This window comes from Rhinoderma darwinii, chromosome 4 (genome assembly GCF_050947455.1).
Source record: "Rhinoderma darwinii isolate aRhiDar2 chromosome 4, aRhiDar2.hap1, whole genome shotgun sequence".
NCBI lineage: Eukaryota > Metazoa > Chordata > Amphibia > Anura > Rhinodermatidae > Rhinoderma > Rhinoderma darwinii.
In genome coordinates, this window is record NC_134690.1 from 32,362,103 (window position 1) to 32,384,598 (window position 22,496).

At 42.4% G+C, this 22,496-nt stretch overlaps 1 protein-coding gene across 1 annotated transcript; it reads right to left on the reverse strand.

Moving 5' to 3' along the window:
• Positions 1 to 7,944: 7,944 nt before the first annotated feature.
• Positions 7,945 to 21,436, reverse strand: LOC142760381 (high choriolytic enzyme 1-like). The gene is made up of 12 exons (XM_075863564.1): positions 21,380 to 21,436; positions 21,176 to 21,197; positions 20,966 to 21,025; positions 19,767 to 19,901; positions 16,385 to 16,502; positions 13,389 to 13,567; positions 13,132 to 13,213; positions 11,213 to 11,343; positions 10,993 to 11,105; positions 10,674 to 10,884; positions 9,791 to 9,873; positions 7,945 to 8,103 (listed from the first exon to the last, which is right to left on the reverse strand). Exons 1-12 carry the CDS (start codon positions 21,434 to 21,436, stop codon positions 7,945 to 7,947), a joined length of 1,350 nt encoding a protein of 449 aa, XP_075719679.1.
• Positions 21,437 to 22,496: the final 1,060 nt, after the last annotated feature.

Genomic DNA, 22,496 nt, shown 5'->3' on the forward strand with positions numbered 1-22,496 from the left:
TGCCAGATAAAGCCCCATGTCCCGATAGATTTTCCAATGAGTATTATCGTTCTTTTGCTCCTAGGGTTTTGTCGAATGGTTCCCTTTCCAATTCATTTCACATAACCAATGGGACACGACAGGGGTGTCCACTCTCCGCACTGTTATTTACTTTTGGTTATGGAGCATTTTGCAGAATCTATTCACTCCAATATAAACATTAAGGGGATCCCTGTGGGATTTCGTCAACATAAATTGGGACTATTTGCACACGACGTAATTTTGACAATTTCTGACATTTTACCATTCACTGAGAGAAATCTTGAATGTCATATCGCGATTTGGATTAGTCTCGTATTACAAAATGAATGCTACCAAGTCCCAGATGCTAGGGCTGTTTATTAATAATACTTTGAAAAGTATCATCCAGACTGAATTTCCCTTCCAGTGGGAAAATACCTCTATCCCCTATTTGGGGATACAGATTGGATTTCCCCTTTCCTTGCTTTCTAAATTAAACCTTGTCCCCCTGCTCTCCACTCTTCAGGAAGAACTTAAATGCATATCAAAACATGAACCATCCTGGTTGGGATGTAATATATGTTACAAAATGTTTATTCTCCCCAAAATCTTATATTTTCTGCATACTCTGTTGTCATCCCATCCTACCTTCATTTAAAGTTTCAAAAGCAACTTAGAACATTTATTTGGGGAGGCAGAAATCCGAGAATTGCCTCCTCCATCCTTGTTAAATAGCCATAGAGGGGGATTGGGAATGCCCAACATTCTGTCGTACCATAAAGCATTGATAGTTAAACAATTATGTGCATGGATTTCCCCAACTCCAATTTCTAACTGGACCTCGATAGAGCAGAATCTTACTGGCAGTAAATCCCTCACTAATGTCCTTTTGGCTTATGCTGTTAAAGAGGCTCTGTCACCACATTATAAGTTCCCTTCCTTCTGCATAATGTGATAGGCGCTGTAATGTAGATTACAGCAGTGTTTTTTATTTAGAAAAACGATAAATTTTGACGGAGTCATGACCTATTTTAGATTTATGCTAATGACTTACTTAATGCCCAACTGGGCGTTTTTTAGCTTTTGACCAAATGGGCATTGTAAAGAGAAGTGTATGACGCTGATTGGTCAGCGTCATACACTTCTCATTACAACACCCACTTGGTCAAAAGCTTAAAAATGCCCAGTTGGGCATTAAGAAAGTCATTAGCATAAATCTAAAATAGGTCATGACTCCGTCAAAATTGATCGTTTTTCTAAATAAAAAAAACACTGCTGTAATCTACATTACAGCGCCGATCACATTATGTAGAAGATAGGGCACTTATAATGTGGTGACGGAGCATCTTTAAACCATCCCTTCCCCTTCCAATAGCGCCTACGGTAAGGGTTTCTGTACAAGCTTGGCTTTCCCTTCTTTCAATTACCTCTGCTAATACCATGGGAGATTCTGTTCCCATAACTTGTTCTTGGCTGTTCTTGAATTGCTAAATCCAAACTTGAAAGTTCAGAATTGGGTAGGTTATGGTATTAATTATGTATCAGAGTTATTCAATGGGGATGGTATAAGATCATTCTCAGATCTAGTGTCTACACATCATATCCCACAAAGTGAAATGTTTAGGTATGTGCAGATAACGTCTTACTTAGTCAGTTCTCCTATAACAACGGTTTCTTTACCACAATGTATATGTACTCATCTCTCTAAAACTAGCAAACGGGACTTAAACTTTACTAAACGTATATATGATTGTTTCAACCGAGACATGGAGATTGCTACGCAGGCCTATTTTTTAAATTGGGAGAAAGATATCGACAGGGTTTTTGCCATTGAACAATGGACTGCGTTAAGTGGACTATGAAGTCTTCCCCTTGAATGAATTTAATGTAAGTATAGCATAAATTGCTTATGAGATGGTATTATACACCTTCCAAGTTAGCTAGAATCTAGCCCCATTCGTCAGATCTATGCTGGCGAGGGGGTGGTCATTCGGGCACCTTTTACCATATTTTTTGGAGCTGCCCCCTCATATTGCCATTGTGAGATGACGTGTTTCAACTTCTCTCATCGCTCTTGTGTATTAACATCACTAAAAACCCAGCTTTGGCCCTGCTTTCTCTAGAAATAGAAGATCTTCCCACTAACTCTAGACGCTTGGCATGCAATGTATTTCTCACTACTAAACTTTTGATTGCCAAAGCTTGAAAATCCTACACATCTCCATCTTGTAATGAGGTGATACATTTGGTATCTAACCATTGTGTTTATGAATGTTTATTTTAACTTAGGTGCAAAAAATATGTTTTCTTCTCTAACCTTTGGGACCCATGGATACATCATTTTGTTGACTGTAGAGATCATGTCCCTATGATAACATAACTCCCTTCTCCCTTTCTATCCTTACCCTCTTTTTGCCTTATTTCCCTGTGGTTCTCTTACTTTATATGTGTTATTTGAACAGATATGTATTTTTGGATGTCATGCTGCTCAGAACTTGTTCAATACGTACAACTTATGCTATACTGTATTATGTTGAAATTTCAATAAAAATGTATTGATAAAAAAAAATGGTGTCAAGAGTGTATTGCTTGCGCCTTGGCAAGAGGAGAGAGAGCAAATCAAAAGCCCTCCCTGCATCCAATAGTGACTCATCGACCACTGGAGTTCGTGGCAATCAACCATTTAAAAATGGAGCCAAGTAGGACTAGATACACCTATGCCATGAACATCATCGACCATTACACAAAATTCACAGTCGCAGTACCAGTGAAGGACTTGACCGCAAAGACCACGCTGCAGTCTTTCTAAAGACCTTTCTTCAACCCTATGGCTGTCCAGAGAAGATCTTGACAGATAGAGGTTCTGCATTAAATTCCCAATTGTTTCAGGAACTTTGTCAGCTGTACAACTGCATAAAGCTAAGAACAACTGTTTACTATCCCCAAGGAAATGGGTTGTTTGAGAATATGAATCAAATTCTCATTGAAATGCTCAGAACCTTACCACCTCACCAGCTGTCTGGCCAAACCATTTGACTGAGTTGGTGTACATATATTACAATACCACACAAGCTTCTACAGGTTACACCCCATACTTCTTATTGTTCGGAAGACAAGGAGAGCGGCCTTCAGATATCTCTTTGAATGTCTCAGTTCCAGATTACTTGAACCCTCTACCAACCACAGAGTGGGTGAGTGAACACCAAAGGTGCATGGCTGATGCAAATGAAAGTGTTGAAGCTAGGATGCATGAAGTGAGAAAGAATCAACAATGTGATCATGATCAACATGCTAATGCTGACCCATATCAAGTTGGAGATCTTGTCTGGTTGAAAAACAATTATAGAACCAGCAAGTTAGATAATAAGTGGGAAAGAGAACCTTATACAATCAAGGCTGTCCCATACACAGGAACAGACATCTACGAAATTGTAAGAGATGAGAGAGCACCACAAATTGTCCACCATAACAGGCTTCAACTGTGCCTACAGGAGGCAACACCTATCCAAATGGAACCTGAACTGCCAGAAGAAATTGAAGATGAAGATGGACCAAGTGAAGAAACAACAGAGTCCCCTGTTCCAGGATAACATTTGGACTTAACTAGACCACTGAACTGGTTCTTTACCCCTATCTTGTCATTCCTTGCACTTGACCCCACACCTACAGTGGCAACAACTCATTCAGAGAACAGACTACCCACTGTACCTGCTGATGTTGTGCCTGAGCCTGTAAGAAGATCTGAAAGAACCACCAAAGTAGTGAGACCATCTCGTTACCTGGACTAAGTTAAAGCTACAAAACAAGGAGGGAACAAGAAAGACTCATGTTCCAGAGCCCCTTCCTCATTTATTCCTTTTCCAAGTTAGGTTGAAACCTACTGTCATTTCCATGGCCACGGGCCATCATGCTCACTCACCTCCTGACGACCGCAGCCATGGATCTGTGAGCGCTGGCCCCATCACCTCCTCAGGAGATGCCAGCGCTCACTTCCGCTACTCTCGGCCCCTCTGGAGAGGCCTTTGATGGTTGCATCTGGGAATGAACTACGTCTGCCAGACCCGGTTGTAGCTGTGACCAAGCCACTGCGGCTCCATTCCGAGCTCCTCTCGTTCTTTGTCATGGCTAAAGCCGTCAACCCTGTTCTGCTGGGCCTGCCCTGTCTCCGACTACATGCCCCAGTCCTGGGCTGGAATTCTGTAGAGGTTTTCCAGTGGGGTTCTGAGTGTCTCAGCCCTGCCTGGTACAGATTAGTTCGGCTCAGCCTCTTCTGCCTCAGTCCTACTTGGCAGGATTGCCTTGTCATTATTCTGCATTCTCGGATGGCTTCTGCAAGAAAGAGGCGGAGATGCTGCCCCCAAACCGGGCGTATGACAGCCCTATCGAGCAGGTTCCTGGTGCATCCCGTCTCCGTGGTAGGGTATATCCTCTCTCCTTGCTAGAGACTCTGTCCATGCCCGACTATGTTAAAGAGAACTTGGAGAGGGTCTTCATACGGAAGTCTTTCTCCCCGGGAGGAGCCAGGTTCTTCTTCGTCAAGAAAAAGGATTGTTCTCTTCGTCCTTGCATCGACTACCGGGGTCTCAACAAGATCATTGTAAAAAATAGATATCCGTTGCCATTGATTTCTGAACTGTTTGATCATATACAAGGAGCCAAGATTTTTTTGAAGCTAGACCTGCGTGGGGCTTATAATCTAATCCGGATTCGCAGGGGTGACGAATCCAAGACGGCATTTAGCACCCATGAGGGACACTATGAATATCTAATAATGCCCTTCGGCCTTTGTAATGCCCCCGCGGTCTTCCAAGAGTTTGTTAATGACATCTTCCGTGACCTCCTCCATGTTTGTGTTGTGGTCTATCTTGATGATATCTTGATCTTTTCTCCAAACCCAATGACTCATCGGAGACATATCTGTCAAGTTTTGCTGCGGCTAAGGGAGAACCGCCTGTACGCCAAGTTGGAGAAGTGCATGTTTGAGAAAGAAACTCTACCCTTCCTGGGCTACATTATCTTGGATCAAGGCCTCAAGATGGATCCTGAGAAGATAAAGGCTGTCCTAGAATGGCCATGCCCTCAAGGCTTGAGGTCCATACCGCGCTTCCTGGGATTCGCTAATTTCTACAGACAGTTCGTGCCAAACTTCTCCTCAGTGACATTTCCTATCTTTACCCTCACCAAGAAAGGCATGAACACCAAGGTGTGGACTCCTGAGGCAGAATCCGCATTTAATAGCCTGAAGAATGCCTTCACATCAGCCTCTATCCTCCATCATCCAGATGTATCTCGACAGTTCTCGTTGGAGGTGGACGCCTCCTCTGTCGGTGCTGGTGCACTCCTTCTCCAGAGAGGTTCCAAGGGCAAGACAATGGTATGTGGCTATTACTCTAAACTCTTTTATTCCGCAGAACAAAACTACTCGGGAGTTACTGGCCATCAAATTGGCTCTGGAGGAGTGGAGACATCTACTAGAGGGCGCAGTTCATCCCATCTTGATATTCACGGACCACAAGAACCTCACCTATGTGAGGGCCGATGCCTTGCCCAGGATGGCCGTTCCATACGGGTAGGTCATGTGGGTGCCCGTAAGACCCGAGACCTGATTGCTCGTCAGTTCTGGTGGCCCACGCTGCCCAAAGACATCACAGACTTTGCCTCCTACTGCACGGTGTGCGCAGCAAATAAAGTTGCCCACTCCAAACCGGCTGGTCTGCTCCAGCCGCTTGCTGTGCCCAATGCCCCATGGCAACATATTGCTATGGACTTTGTCACAGACCTGCCTCCCTCTGCTGGATGCAGTACGGTCTGGGTGGTGGTGGACCGATTCTCCAAGATGGCTCATTTTGTTCCACTGACCGGCCTACCTTCTGCTTCCCGATTGGTAAATCTCTTCATCCAACACATCTTCCGTCTGCACGGCTTGCTTCTGCATATTGTGTCGGATTGGGGGGGTTCAGTTCACATCAAAGTTCTGGAGAGCCTTCTGTGGACTCCTCGTGTGAAGTTGGACTTTTCCTCAGCCTACCATCCCCAATCCAATGGTCAAGTCAAAAGAATAAATCAGATTATGGAGAACTATCTATGACACTTTATCTCCAGGCAACATGATGACTGGGTGCAGCTGCTTCCTTGGGCTGAGTTTTCCTACAACAACCACACTAGTGAGTCCACCGCCTCCAGCCCATTCTTCATTGCCTACGGCCAACACCCACGAATACCTCTCCCTGTTTCCACTATGTCCCAGGTACCTGTAACTGACTCTACTTTCAGGGACTTTCTACAAATCTGGCAGCAGACCCGATCTTCTATTCTGCTGGCGGTCGACCGCATGAAAAGAAAGGAAGACACAAGAAGACGAGAGCCTCCCCAGTTTCTTCCAGGCACTAAGGTCTGGCTGTCCTCTAAGAATATCCGGCTGAGGGTGCCAGCGTACAAGTTTGCTCCCTGGTTCCTCGGTCCCTTCGAGATTTTGCAACAAATCAACGCTCTCTCCTACAAGCTTCGGCTGCCTCCTTCCCTCAAGATCCCCAATTCCTTCCATGTCTCCCTTCAGAAACCTGTCGTCCTGAACCGCTACTCCAAGATTCCTAGTGCTGCAGTGGCTCCCAGTGGTTTCATCAGATACTTTTGAGGTTAAGGAGATCCTGGACACCAAGAAAGTGGGTGGAAGAACCTTTTATTTGGTGGGTTGCAGGGGGTTTGGTCCCGAAGAGAGGTTCTGGAGCCAGAGGAGAAACTCAATGCTCCTACTCTTCTGAAGAAGTCTCTGTCTCGCTCTGGTCCCAAAAGCAGGGGGCATAAGAGGGGGGATACTGTCATGCCCATGGCCGCGGGCCATCAGCTTCAGCCTCCTGACGGCCGCAGTCATGGATCTGTGAGCGCTGGCCCCCATCTCCTCCTCAGGAGATGCTAGCGCTCACTTCGGCTTCTCTCGGCCGGGTCCAGTAGGGTGCGCGCACACGCGCGTGCCTGCTCTTAAAGGGCCAGTGCGCGCATCTGAGTTAAAGTGCCAAATTAGCCCATGAGTACCTTGGACTAAAAGAAGGGCCCATACTTCCCTTGCCTGAGCTTTGTTGTCGTTACCCTAGTTTGTCTCTACAAATGGTCTCCTAGTGTCTTCCAGTTCCCAGTGTTTCCCGTTCCTGCTACCTGTAACCTGTATCCCGTGCTATCCTGGCCAAGTGCCGTATTGAGTTGGAGTCATGCTGTGCTGTGTACCACGCCCGTCCTGTTACACCATGCCTGGTGTCCGCCTGCTGCGAAAGTCCCTTCCGAGCCTGCCTCGCTACTGTCTGAAGCTACCACAGGTACACCTATATGAACTACAGACTTTGACCTGTATCCTTTTGGCCAGCTGCCATACCGTTAAGGCGGTACGGCCCAGTGGATCCACGTACCCAACGTGAAACCTACATCCTTTTGTTGGACTTAAACCTTAGACTCTGACATACCAGAGCCCCTCGTATCATATCCCTTGATACAGTGCCATGAACTGTTGGACACTGCCCCTCATCTTGACTTGAGACTTCGGCCCTTCAGCTTCCAATGGTTTCAGAAGCAATCTTCATCCTTATTCCCCTGTCGAGAGTCAAAAACCCAAGAATATAATGTTATTATAAAATGTTTGCATTATTTTGCATGTTAACCCATTTTATACCCTTAGGCTGCTCCTATCCAAAAGCGACGAGGACGTCTTGTTTTAAGTCTGGGAGTATGCAGCATCCCAGAAGATACCCTTCTGGTTCCTACCTAAATGTATTTCACATGTTTTGTTATTTTCCACATTATGTGCTGTTCACCATGCAAATATGGTGTGACGGTTATAGTTGGGAGGCCTTAGGGGGAGCATTGTGCATCTTTGATGTGTTTGGAAGAAAGTGGTGCCTGCTTTAACCATGCAGCTCCCACAGAAAACAGTTAGTGAGTTGAGTCCTGCCTGCTCTAAGCAGAGGACGTGTTTTTAGGGTGTCTATATGCTGTTACATCTTCCAAAAGGCGATAGGCCTCAGCAATGTTAGCTGATCCTACCACAGCCTCAAAGCAGACAAGACACTGAGAATTATCCATCTGCATACCGGCTTTCACCACAACAAGGTATTGCTGGATAAGAGAAACGGTAACAAACTAGTCACCCTAATTTCCCTATTGGCTGAAGTGGACCGCAAGAACTGTGCCTCCATCATGGACATGATGTACATATTTGGATACTTCAGTAAACGTGAGTTGTACCATCCATCCGTGTCCTCTGGTCCCTGCACTACACCATCACGGGCACCCCACTCACAACATTTGGATAGAGACACTATAGTGCATCGGGTTTTGCCCCGTGGGAAAAACCACTACCACTATCATCATCATCATCATCAGTGCAGCTCCCTATCACTGTACCAGCCCAAGAGGAGTAGAAAGTAGAGTCCCTAGGAACCACCGGCTACACCGTAGACTACAGCCAGCGATGTACTATGACTCCCATCCTCTGAACACATTCTCCCCTGGGTTGCTGCACAGCATGTCACATCAAATGGATATCTGGTGAGCAGAGCCTGAAGGGTTGAAGATCGCGCCAGTGCAGACTTCAGCACAGAGAAAAAAATCCTTTAAAAAGTGAGTAAAACTTGTTTTGTTGCAGTTCACCCGCATTTTTCCTCCACGGACTGTCCTTTAGGCGGGGCAAGTGGGATCCGTGCTCTTGGCTGCACACCTGCCACCTCCACATCCATGTACATACCCTCCATGCTCCTGAGTTAGGTCCTCTTTGGCTCCGGGTGCAGTGCTGGGTTCTGACGCCATTTAACGGTGCAGAGGAGTCAAAAGAGAGATTCCAGGAACTTGGAGGTTAAGTATATGGATACTGACTGCTGGGGCCCTGTATCTAAGCCTATCATGTGTCTCCCCCACAAATTCTCAACTAATGCCTTGCCTGGCAACCCGGTGACTGGTTTTCCCTAAAACAAGCTGTCCCCATGCTGTCCATTTGATTATTTATTTACTGGTTTATTCTAGCACAGTAAATGGTAAAAGGTTTTATGCTGTTTTACTGCACAATTAAGAGTGATCTTGTATTATTCCTATATAGCTAATAGGTGGGCCCCAAGTATGATTTTCTCTGGTGGGCCCAAGGTGCCCAGTCCGAAACTGCATGTAATGGCCAGAAATAATGTAATTTCCCATGTACACACATCTGACACCTTATTTTGAAAAGACAATTTAAATGGAGCAACGGTCAAGCATGCGTGCTGCCGATCTGTTCAAAGTCTATGGGATTGGCAGAAATAGCTGAGCCCAAATAAGCAGGCACCAGTCATATAATGCCACACGGTAGGTGGGGGCCCTGTTATAGATTTTTGTATTGGGGCCCAAGATTTTCAATTTACGCCTATGTTTTTATACTTTGGGGGAAGAAAAAATACAACTACGTTTATGTACGAGCATATAAAAATAAAAATACATATTTTTTTAAATTCCTGATTTATTCAAAACAAGAATTAAAAGTGACAGACATGGATCAACATAAGTTGTAATGAATATAATGAATAGATAACATTTATAGAGAAAAGAAATGATTAGTAAAACAATATATAACTAACTGAAAATCTATCAATCATCCCCGTTATTTTCAGGTTCCTCTCATTCAGTGGTTTCATTCCTCATAGTTCTAGACCACTGAAAAACAAAGACATATATAATTAGGAATGATGAATTACTGAGGGACAACAAAGACTTCTTTTTTTTTGGTCACAACTTTAAGAATAATTTGGTGCATTTTCTATCTGATCCCCACCCCAACCTTAATTTCCCTGGTCCTATTCCTCACTGATAAGATATTTAGTGGATACCGAATTTCAATGGGATTTGTAGATGGTCTTATATCTATGGTGGAAATGATTCTATGATTCTATACAGAACATGTGCATGTCCACTTATAATTGTATTGTAATTTTTGTTAAAATCATTGAACACACACAGGACTTATCATCAATAGGGACTAAAAGATTATTTGTGAATCAAACTTTTGGGCCATTTATTAGGGGACAATTTTGTGTCCGAGATTATGCCCACTGAAATATTCTCTGGTACGCTAGTGGGTCAGTCTGAACCTGAGTTAAACATTTAATTATTGGTAGATCGCTCTAAAATTAAATCTATGATGCCCATTAGAAGAGAAACTTTGGTTAAAGCTGACAGTACACATAAAATAGCTGTTGGCTATAGATTGAGGGAAATAATTGCTAGACATTTTGTCACCATTAAGCTCGGGGGGAAACAAAGGACTAGACAGGTAGAAATCCAATATGTTTGATCCTTCTATTAGGTGGAGGATCTTGCCAACTATCATGTAATGTCATTGGCCAGCATAAGAGAAGAGAAGAGTAACGATGAACATAGACATTAGATTTCTATTAGTGGGCCCCATCTAATATCCATGGTACCTGTCAAAGAGCCCTTCCCTGTCTGCAGATGGGGGCCACAAGGATCCAACAGGTCACATTTTTACCCATTCAACTTTTTGTCTTCTCAGAAGAAGGCAATGCCAGAGGTGTTAACCCCCCCTACCTAAATAACAAGCAGAATGTCCTCGATAACGGGGCAGGTCAAGCCAAATGTGCAAGTTATTGAGGGAGTCAGGGTAAATTTTTGTGACCATCTTTGGATGAGAGCTGAACACTTACCAGTGGTATAAATAGCTTTAAATATACTCAGTTTGGAACTGGATGTGCTCACAAACTCTACAAGCATGTTACGCCCAGATGAAACCAGAGTTATGAATAATTTTAATCCGCTTGTCCTCGCCAATAGGACAGGTGAAGATGTAGTTAAACCGTCATAGACTTTAATATAATCAGTAGAAAAGATGCTAAGATAAACAATCTGCAATGAAACCTGGGACAAAAATAGAAAGTAAAAGTGGCTATTAGTTTAGACCAAGTTACAAAAATTTTAAAAAAATGTTTTTTGTATGTTCATATTATCTTCATTCATCAATTTTACCTGGCTACCAGGGACTTGAATGAGCCAGAGGCAGTTTCCAGCACCATCAGTTGCAGAATTGCTGCTTCCGGAAAAAGATCCTGAGAGCTGCACCAGCTTTTCCCTGCAAAGTTCTGTGGTGATAGAGATGGACAATGTTAGCGAGAACTGTAACGTTCACACCAAATAAAATATATATAAGTAGATTTCAGAGAAGACATAAGGTAAGGAAACAACTTACTGCAGCTGTAAAAGGCATTAATTTTCTTCACGTCCAGGCTACTCAACCCTGTTCTCTGTCCAATTTCCACAGTAGGGTCAGGTTTCGGGACAATAGTAGGTAATAGCGGATCATTTAAGGAAAAGGCATACCTAGAGAGAATGGATGAAGAAGTATTTGCCATATTAATCACATTGTAGACTGTTACAGGATGTCACAAAAATGTGTTTGTTGATGGACATAAAGCTGCCCAAATGTCCTGATAGGTATCGTATATTCATTGTATGTATTTATTGTATATTCATTATCCCAATGTTTTTCCATTCAGAGATTGTCGCTTTAGAGACAACCCCGGTTTGATTTTGTCAGGGAAACCGCAGCCATCTAGATGGCTCGAGTCTGCTAGAGAAGGAGCTATTCTTCCAGAGCTGCTCTCCCTTCTGACTCATAGAGGGGGTCCTTAGTTGATGCCCCCTATGATGTCCATATGAACTAATAGGGCATATGGACAGGGGTTGTATTCATGAGACATCCCATTTATTTGGGGTTTTACAACAACTTTTTAATATAAACATTGGAGTGATTCATTTTAGCAAGAGGAGCTGGAATTCTATTGCATATTACAGCAAAAAAAGTTTTCTTGCCAACAGTTCTGAAAACTGGACTACAAAATGGACAGGGTTTATTCTAATTTGTACTAAAAATAGCCATTTTCCGGGGTTTGCCATGTGGAACAGGGGTGAGGCTTTAAATTTACCCTGATTTGGGATTTTAAATATGGTAATTATGATGGAAGGCGGCCAGCGAGTCCAACATTGGGAACTGCACATGTGTGGAGGAGATGGAGGTGGAGACACATGGAATTTATATTTTATAAATTACACTGCTAGGGACTGGTGGGGAAGGGGTGGGTGTCCACCGAACAAGTATCATACTGAACTGAGGGTGGATGGGTTAGATTCTAAAAACCAGGGCACCAAGAGAGCTTGTCCAACACATAAATCTAAAGAACAGGTATGGCTAAGGCCATGGTCACACACTCACAGTTTTGATGCAGTTTTCGGTGCAGTTTTTAGCTCAGGATTTTTTAACCAATGCCAGAAGTGGATCCAAAAGGAAAAAAAAATCTAAAGGACTTATGCATCTCCTTTCTTTTGTGTTTACTTCTGTTTGTGGCTCAAAAACTGAACCAAAAAATTCCACAGAAACTGCATCAAAACTGTGTGTGTGATCCTGGACTAAGAGGAGTTGTAAAGTGACTGAAACTGAATTCGGGGTGAATTTCTCCTTTTTAGATAACCCCTTAACCATAGAACAAGTCTCCTTAGGGTCCATAGGTATGTAGGAGGCAGCATGGGCCCCGAGTGTTGGGTGCCAAAGGGGCACCCACAAGCCACTTACCTTAGCCAGTGAATCTAGATTACAGGGCTGTGGCACCCAACAGAATTTTTGCCTATCTACAGTACGCCTCTTCTTAGGATATGTTCACACGCCCTATTTACGGACGTAATTGAGGCGTTTTACGCCTCGAATTACGCCCCTAATACGCCTACAAACATCTGCCCATTGCTTTCAATGGGAATTACGATGTTCTGTTCCCACGAGCCGTTATTTTACGAGTTGCTGTCAAAAAAAGAAGTAGCATGTCACTTCTTGAGGCGATTTTTGGAGATGATTTTCCATTGAACACTATGAAAAACGCCTCAAAAAACGTCTGAAAAGAAGCCTCAAAAGAAGCTCCAAAATACATTTTCAGCTTCAAAAACGCCTGAAAATCAGAGGCTGTTTGCTCTGACATCAGCTCTGCATTTTCAGAAGTTTTTGAGTTTGCGTGTGAACATACCCTTTGGGTCCTCCCAGAGAAAATATCTACTACTTTAATAATCAAAACTTGACTTGTAGAAGAGATCTTAAAACTTGATAAAAACAAAATAATCTACCTGTGGTAATGCATCACTGAAGTATAATCGTAAGGTAGGTTCAAGGTGTTGCCATCCATAATGTTAAAATTTTTCCAGTCAGCTGGAAGAGATGTGAATTATGTTATTACATATTACTATCACTGTATGTGAGGTTTTTCCAGATTTTCTCTGTAGACAATGTATGGGTCAACCATGAGGACACTGCAACCAATATCTACAAAGGTTTGACCACCAGCATTTGGAGCTTCCTACATGTTGTAAAAGTTAACAATCACCTTGGTCCATGTTTTGCCATAAGATGTTAATGTAGTTATCTCGGTCAGTTCTGGTATGTTCATGGAGGAAAGCCAGATTGTGCATAGCTTCATGTTGTATCACACCGTACACCATACAGTCCGGGCTGGAGAGGCTTACCGTCTGTTTGCCTGAAATTTTTCCAATGTAAGACCAGCAGCTGTGGATATAAAAAGGCGACTATTAATATTCTTCTGTACATATCTCATACTTGGTCAAATAAACACGTTACTTGAAAGGTCTTGCTCATGTCTTATCTTCTACCAGTATTATATTTCAGAAAATTATAGTGAAAACTTTGAAGTAAATTAATTTCCCCTTGGAGACACAGACAATTTTAGTTATTTTATTTTAGATTTTCCATTGCTGCATTTCAAAACCATAACTTTTTTTTTTTTTCGTCAACATAGCTGTGTGAGGGCTAGTTTTTTGCAGGGCGAGATGTAGTTTATAATGGTACCATTAAATGTATCATAAAATGTATTAAGAAACTGAAAAAAAATCTTTTAGTTGGTGGAATGGGAAACAAAGGATTCCTACATTGTTTTTTGGGTTTCGTGTATATTTTTCTGTCGATCGAGATTTGTGTGGCTTTGTTTTTCATTTATGTATTGCAGTGTATTGCCTTTATCCATTCAATTATTAAGCTTTGCCTTAAAGAGGCTCTGTCACCAGATTTTGCAACCCCTATCTGCTATTGCAGCAGATAGGCGCTGCAATGTAGATTACAGTAACGTTTTAAATTTTTTAAAAACGAGCATTTTTGGCCAAGTTATGACCATTTTTGTATTTATGCAAATGAGGCTTGCAAAAGTACAACTGGGCGTGTTGAAAAGTAAAAGTACAACTGGGCGTGTATTATGTGCGTACATCGGGGCGTTTTTACTTCTTTTACTAGCTGGGCGTTCTGACGAGAAGTATCATCCACTTCTCTTCAGAACGCCCAGCTTCTGGCAGATCACGCTGTGACGTCACTTCCCCAGGTCCTGCATCGTGTCAGACGAGCGAGGACACATCGGCACCAGAGGCTACAGATGATTCTGCAGCAGCATCGGCGTTTGCAGGTAAGTCGATGTAGCTACTTACCTGCAAACGCTGATGCTGCTGCTGCTTTCAACACGCCCAGTTGTACTTTTGCAAGCCTCATTTGCATAAATACAAAAATGGTCATAACTTGGCCAAAAATGCTCGTTTTTTAAAAATAAAAACGTTACTGTAATCTACATTGCAGCGCCTATCTGCTGCAATAGCAGATAGGGGTTGCAAAATCTGGTGACAGAGCCTCTTTAATAATAGAGCATTGGTGGGAGGCCTGGAGGACTTCAATAGGCTTCCGGCTGCCAAGGCAACCCATCAGCACCACGCGATTTAGTTGCAGAGTGGCCGATCAAAGGACAGAGAGAGACCCCCCTCATCTGTTTAATCGTTCAGATGCCGCAGTCCCTATGGACCATGGCATCTAAAAGGTTAAATGGTCAGGATCTGAGTTATCTCCGATCCAGGCCGTTACGAGGCGGTGTTAGCTGTTTGAAACAGCCCTGGGGCTAACAAATCCCCAAACCTGATGTTTGCCCTAACAGCTACCTGTGCATTACACACAGACACAGGCAGTAATGCATTAAAATATATAGGTATACCAATGCAATATAATGGAAAAAATAAAATTGAAAAGTAAAAGTCCCGTTGTGGGACAAAAAAAAGAAATATAGTTTAATAAAATAATTTTCAAAAAAAATAATAAACATGATTATTTAATAAGAATAGTTTATATCAAAAGTCATAAAACATAAAAACATAAACATTTAATACATTCTTAGAGTTCAGAAAACAACAAAATAAAAACCAAAAAGAAAAACTATTGTGAAGATATTATATAAATAAAACGCATTTTTTCTTATACCAAAAAGGTATACAAAACATGTACCCTGAATAGAAAACCAGCAAGACCAAACACAGCAACGTCAGTGAAAAAATACAAAACATTATGACTCTTGAAATGCGATGAGGCAAAAACAGAAAAATATCCTGCGAAATTAGCCACATCCTTCTGAATTTGAAGGAGTTTCCATCTCTATCAATATATTGAGTATTCATGATTAATGATAAACTTGGCCACTTTCTAATCTACTTCTAGATTTACTAAGACTGGCATTAAATACGCCAGCCTAAGTCTAAGCCTATATGTGACACATTTATTAAGAGGTGCACGCTTTCTGTGCGCTACAGAGTAAAATCTACGCCAGCCAGGAGCTGGCATAGATTCTGCTACAAGTTATGCCAGTTTCGGGCGTAAATTATAGTAAATGTGTCAGACCACAGATGGCACCGCCCCCTGCACTAAACTCTCCCTTCTTTTTACAAAAGAAACAGAAATGGCAAAAAAGGCTAAATTTTTTAAGCAAATTGGGATTTGTGTGCCATTTGAAACATTTGTACGCCATAAAACTGGCGGGAAAAAAATAAAATAAAATTCCCTTTTCTGTTTCAATTCCTCACCCTTTTCAAGATCTCTGCTTGCTTCCAGAGAATTATACATTCTTGTTTATATAAAGAGGCCAAAACCCAGTCCAGATCATGTCCAACTATCACAGGTAACAAGAAAAAGATCAGATACACTGTAACTCGTGTTTACCTATGTGGGTAGCTCTAAGCCAAGAGGTTTTCAACCTCCGAATGTAAACAAGAATATTTACAGCCCTTGAAATTTCCACCCAACCCCAAAACACACAAAGGGATAAATTGTAAAAAAAATACTCCCTTCTTTCCTTTTTTGCAGAACTATCGCCACTTTTGCCCACAGGTTATGTCAGGTATTGCAGGCATTGAATGGGACTAAGCTGCAATACCAGACACAATCTATTGCCAAGAGTAGCATTGATAATGGTCAGAAAATCCCTTTAACCCCATTCCATTCCAGACATCCACCATATTTATAATGGCTGTGGCGGGAAAGGGTTAAGTGAATTTAAGCACTTACCCTGTTACAGACTCTATACTGAGATAATCTGATTCTGAGCTTCGGTCCACAAACTGCACACAGGTCATCGTTTCAAATTCCTTCAAGGCCGAATAAATCAGAGATTGTTCGTCCGCAGCTACATCGGAGATAAGTTTAAAGTTGATTTTGGAATAAATAAAATTTTGCTGTATTGACGAGTGTCCGTTTTGCTGCGGTTTTCGCCAGGCCAAACCATTAAGTCAAGAGTATGATACTGCGCTTATTGAGGAAGGTAAATGATTGCTAGAACCTTTTTTAGATCAGGATCACACACACAGTTTTGATGAAGTTTTTGTGGCAGTTTCTGGCTTCGTTTTTTGAGCCAAAGCAAGAAGTGGATCCAAAAGGAAGGAAAGGTATAAAGGAAAGACTGATGCATCTCCTTTCATTTGTGTCCACTTCTGTGGACACAAAAAAAAAAAGAAAATACCAAGTCATACACGTGGCCATAGACTTCTAAGGTTGGGTTCCAACAGTGCAGATTTTGCATACGTTTTTTTTTTAGCCAAAACCAGAATTGGATGAGAGCAGGCACTTAAGCTTTATATATTTCTTCTGGTTAGGTTCCATTCCTGGTTTTAGCTCCAAAAAAAAAACGCATGCAATATCTAGAGCAAATCTGCACTGTGGGAACCCAACCTTAAGGGCAAAGCCCCACGTGGCGGAATTGCTCTTGAATTCCGCTGCGGACACTCCGCAGCGTTAATCCGCAGCGGAGCCGTTTCTCCATTGCCTTCCACTTCTTTTTAGTAGGCTTCGTTTAGACGTGGCTGAAAATTCAGCTGCGGAGAATAGGCTGCGGTGCGGAATTTGGTGTCCGCAGCATACAATGGATGTTGCGGACCAGTGGCGGACTGGTTGCGGACTCATTGCGGAAGTTCTCCATTGACTTCAATGGAGATTCTAAATTCCGCAATGAAGTCCGCAGCTGTCATGCACATGCTATATGTGCTGCGGATGCGTCTTGCTTCTTTGACATGACATTTCTTCATTCTGGCTGGACCTATGTATTTCTAGGTCTACAGCCAGACTGAGGAAGTCAATGGGGCTCCCGTAATTACGGGAGCGTTGCTAGGAGACGTCAGTAAATAGTCACTGTCCAGGGTGTTGAAAGAGTTAAGCGATCGGCAGTAACTGCTTCTGCACCCTGGACAGTGACTACCGATCCCAATATACAGCAACCTGTCAAAAAAATAGAAGTTCATACTTACCGAGAACTCCCTGCTTCTGTCTCCAGTCTGGCTACTCAGGATGACGTTTCAGTCTAAGTGACGGCTGCAGCCAATCACAGGCTGCAGCGGTCACATGGACTGCCGCGTCATCTAGGGAGGTCGGGCTGGATGCCGAAAGAGGGACGCGTCACCAAGACAACGGCCGGTAAGTATGAAATTCTTTTACTTTCACTAGGGAAAGTGCTGTCCCTTCTCTCTATCCTGCACTGATAGGGAGAAGGGAAGCACTTTTACCGCAGTACGCAGCAGCTAGTCCGCATCAATTTACAGCACATTTTAGGCAGACCCGCCGCAGAATCTGCAACGCAGATTCTGTGCGGCATTGATGCGGACAGCTGCGGAGGAAAACCGCCACGTGGGGCTATGCCCTAAGGCTCCGTAATAAGGGGTCCGTACAACTCAGAACTTAAAATGAGCCCTAACTCGGCTGTGTGTATTAGACCTTATGCATATAATACTTCCATAAAAAGTTATTAGACTGAATTAAAATGTATAATAAGAATAGTACTAATAATAGTAGTAACCACAACTCATAATAATACATTATCATTAAAGGGGTTTTTTCAGGACATTAAATCGGATTTGTCATCTAGGTAAGGGCAACATATTATAGGGAGAAGTTCCACTCTTCTATAAGCCAAAAAAGTACAAAAAAAAGTCTATAAACATTCTTCTTATTACCACTACTAATAGTATTAACCCCTTAATGACCATCCCATTTTAAACCTTAATGATCAAGCTATATTTTGCGTTTTTCCATCGTCGAATTCCAAGAGCTATAACTTTTTTTATTTTTGCGTCGACATAGCTGTATAAGGTCTTGTTTTCTGCGGGACAAGTTGCATTTTTTAATAGCACCATTTTGGGGTACGTATAATTTATTGCTTAACTTTTATTAACTTTTTTGGGGGAAAAAACATAAATTCCGCCACATTTTTTTGCGTCTCAGATTTATGCCGTTTAGTGTGTGGTATAAATAACATAATAACTTTATTCAGTGGGTTATTACAATTGTGGCGATACCAAACTTATATAGATTTTGTATGTTTTACTACTTTTACACAGTAAAAACACTTTTTTTTTTTCAAAATTATTTGTTTTTGTGTCGCCATTGTTTTACTTTTACGCCGATGTAGCTGTATGAGGGCTTGTTTTTTGCAGGACGACTTCTAGTTTTTATTGGTACCATTTTGGAGTACATGCGACTTTTTGATCACTTTTTATAAAAAAAATTTAAAGGCAGGATGAACAGACAACAGCAATTCTGGCATTGATTTTTTTTTTCTTTTTTACTCCATTAAGTAATATAACCTCTATATAGGTGGGGTCGTTACGGACGCGGCTATACCAAATATGTGTAATGTTTTAATTTTTTATTTTATTTTTCATATTAAAGTATTTTATAAGGGAAAAATTGGGGTTTTCATTTTTTTTTATTTGGGATTTTTATTTATTTATTAAACTTTTTATTAACTTTATTTTTAGTCCCACTGGGGGACTTCACTATGCGATCTTCTGATCGCTTTTATAATACACTGCAATACTTCTGTATTGCAGCGTATTATTGCCTGTGAGTGTAAAACTGACAGGCACCTGCTAGGTCATGCCTCAGGCATGGCTTGGCAGGCATCCACCACAGGCAGACCTGGGGGTCTTTGTTAGGCCCCTATATGCCATAGAAGCCATTGGCACCCTGCGATTGCAATTGCAGGGTGCTGGTGGGGTAAGATAGGGAGCACCCTCCCTCCAAAAACACTTGGATGCGGCGTTCGCTATTGAGCGCCGCATCTAAGGGGTTAAACGGGTGAGATCGATGTTGAAATCGATCTCGCCCGTTAGTGCGGGTGTCCGGCTGTCTTTAGACTGCCCGGCACCCGCTTTAGCCGGCACAGGACACCCGTGCCGGGTTTATGTCAGAGCGCCGTGAAAAGGCAGCGCTCTGGCATAAGTACCCTTAACACTGTGAAAAGGCGTATTGGCGGTCGTTAAGGGGTTAAGTACAATAATATAATGCGACTGCATCTATTCATCTACATAAGACAACGTAATACATATACATCAATTTGTAAAGTTGTTACCACAAGCAACATATAAAGGATAAAATGACAAACAAAATAGGAGGCACTTACTGTAGTCAGGAGATATGACAATTGGTACTGGGACGATACCATTCTTCTGTTTTGACCACATGCATGTTGAACATTTTCTAGCATTCCGATAGCGGTCGATGGCAATATCAGCTTCTCTCAGCAATATAGGAATATCTAAGAGGATGTAAAACATTCATCTTCTCATTTCAGGTATTTTAAAATCTTAAAGTTTCTATTCACCTCTCTAACCAATATTTGTAATCCTCCAATGCATTTAAAATAAAAAAATTTAGCAACTTTGCAATCGGTGTTGATTAAAAATATACTTGTGTATGCAGCTCCTATACAGCATGTGCAAACAACCTCGTGTAGTCTGATCCTACAGTCTTAGGCCTGATTTACACGAGCGTGTGCGTTTTGCGCACGCAAAAAATGCGGCGTTTTGCGTTCGCAAAAGGCACTTAACAGCTGCATGTGTCATCAGTGTATGATGCGCGGCTGCGTGATTTTCGCACAGCCGCCATCATTATGACACTCCGTTTGGATGTTTGTAAACAGAAAAGCACTTGGTGCTTTTCTGTTTGCATTCAGAGTTTGACAGCTGTTGCGCGAATCACGCAGTTCGCACGGAAGTGCTTCCGTGTGCTGCGTGGTTTTCACGCACCCATTGCCTTCAATGGGTGCGTGATGCGCGAACAGCGCACAAAGATAGGACATGTCGTGAGTTTTTTTCAGCGCACTCACGCTGAGCAAAACTCACGGACTGTCTGCATGCCCCCATAGACTAATATAGGTGCGTACGACACGCGTGAAAAGCACGTGCGTCGTACGCACGTATATCACGCACGTGTAAATGATGCCTTACTCACTTTCATTTGTCACCTTCCAGTGGGCACTTATCTAATATCTATGGTCAGTTTAAAAGGGGTGGTCTAATATAGACAACCCCTGTCCATATACCGTACAATGACATAGAGGCACCATAGGGGGCATTTGCCTGCTTGGGATCTCCTCTATGAGACATGATGATGTTAACAAATATTATTTCTCACTCTGGCTGTGCAGCCCATCCATGCTTTACATGATCGTTTATTTATATGAATGACTGGCATGTAATACTACATTCCCCATCAAAATCGAGATCATATTTCAGGAGCCCAAAAACATACACCTAGCGCTCCCCATATACCAACATACACCAAAAACCCACGTTTTGGAATCTGTAATAAAAGATTTACCTTTGTTTGCAGTCTCAATAATTTCAAATATAGTGATTCCCTGGTCAGTATCATCGTAATCTGTGGAGATAAAAAGATATAAAAATATGATCAAATATGTGACGACATGGAGCCATTACTATGAACACAGCACATCTGTATGTTCTATAATAAGACCATGTGTTATTACTATATACAGATATTATTATATTCAAAGGATTAAGAACTTACTCTGATCATCAGGTCCTTGCATCTGTTAGGAGAAAAAAGTGGCCATTAAAGAAAAAAGTTGAAGACATTCTAAAAAAGTAACGTTACAGTCCCAGCATGGACCAATGTACACTAATGTAGTGTGTACAAGCAACACATAAGTTCTAGATCCCCAAAGTCATAAGGATAGAGATAAGAAATATAGGCGGATGGATCTTGACTTACCGGTTTTGGCAGAGTCTGGCCAGCCAGACACATCAACATCACCAACCTCAGCTCCATCGTCATGAACATTGTCGGACACTGCTGACACATCTTCAATCAATGCTTTATTTAAACCCTCCAGAGGTTGGGAGCAACCAATTATCACACAGACAAAGGAATGCAAAACATGAATTTCAAGTCATTCTAGTGACCCTGGTGATCTTTTATTGACTATTCATACACATGGAAACAATACGTCACCAGTGCCCTAGAAAACCACACTAGGTGGGTGGCACCATGAATATAATAATTATCTAGCCTAATGCCATATGGAAAAATAAAAACAAACGTAGATTTTTAATTCCACACATTTTCTTGGAGTCGTCTTCTTGTATTCTGGTGTTTCTTCGTTATATCTGTTTCTAGGAATGCTAAGTGACAACCAATATTTCCACCACTACATCTCCTACGAGGGCTGTCCCCCAGCTTTTCCAGCCTACTGATCAGCAAAGCTACTTAGAGGAGTGTGTCATTTCAGTGGTGGATTAATATGATCTTGTACACTGGGCTGTACAAAAGCTATGGGCCCCATCCCCACACATGCGTTTCCCCTTCATGTCAATGTACATCATGTGGCCCACACCTCAGTATTTATAGAGAATGTATAAGGCCTCATGCACACGACCGTAGCCATGTGCATGGCCGTGATATTCGGGTCGGACGGCCGCGGAGTGTCACCCGAGGGCCGCCTCCAAATCGCGAGCCGTGCACATAGCCACGTGCATTAAATTCTATGAGCCTGGACCGCAAAACACGGCCGTAATAAGACATGTCCGTTCTTTTTGCGGTCCAGGCTCCTGGGCCATGCACGGACCGTGGAAACCACGGTCGTGTGCATGGGTCCATTCAAATGAATGGGTCCACACTTCACCCGCAGATTTGCGGGTGAATTGCGGCCGCAAGAATAGGTTCATGTGCATGGGGCCTAAGAGTTTTATAAAACATGTTTTCACACAAATTTTCACACAAATTATGGTGGTATAAAAAGTGGAAGATGACAGGAATGACAGGATGATATTTATTTTAATCTTATTCACTTTGCTGCTACTGCAACACGCGGTAGAAACTCTGCATGGAA

Coding starts and splice junctions, on each gene's coding strand:
- LOC142760381 (XM_075863564.1), bottom strand. CDS start 21,436: ATGGAGCTGAGGTTGGTGATGTTGATGTGTCTGGCTGGCCAGACTCTG. Junction 21,198..21,379: donor GCCAGACTCTGCCAAAACCG/GTAAGTCAAGAT, acceptor TTCTCCTAACAG/ATGCAAGGACCTGATGATCA. Junction 13,568..16,384: donor AGTATAGAGTCTGTAACAGG/GTAAGTGCTTAA, acceptor TTATATCCACAG/CTGCTGGTCTTACATTGGAA.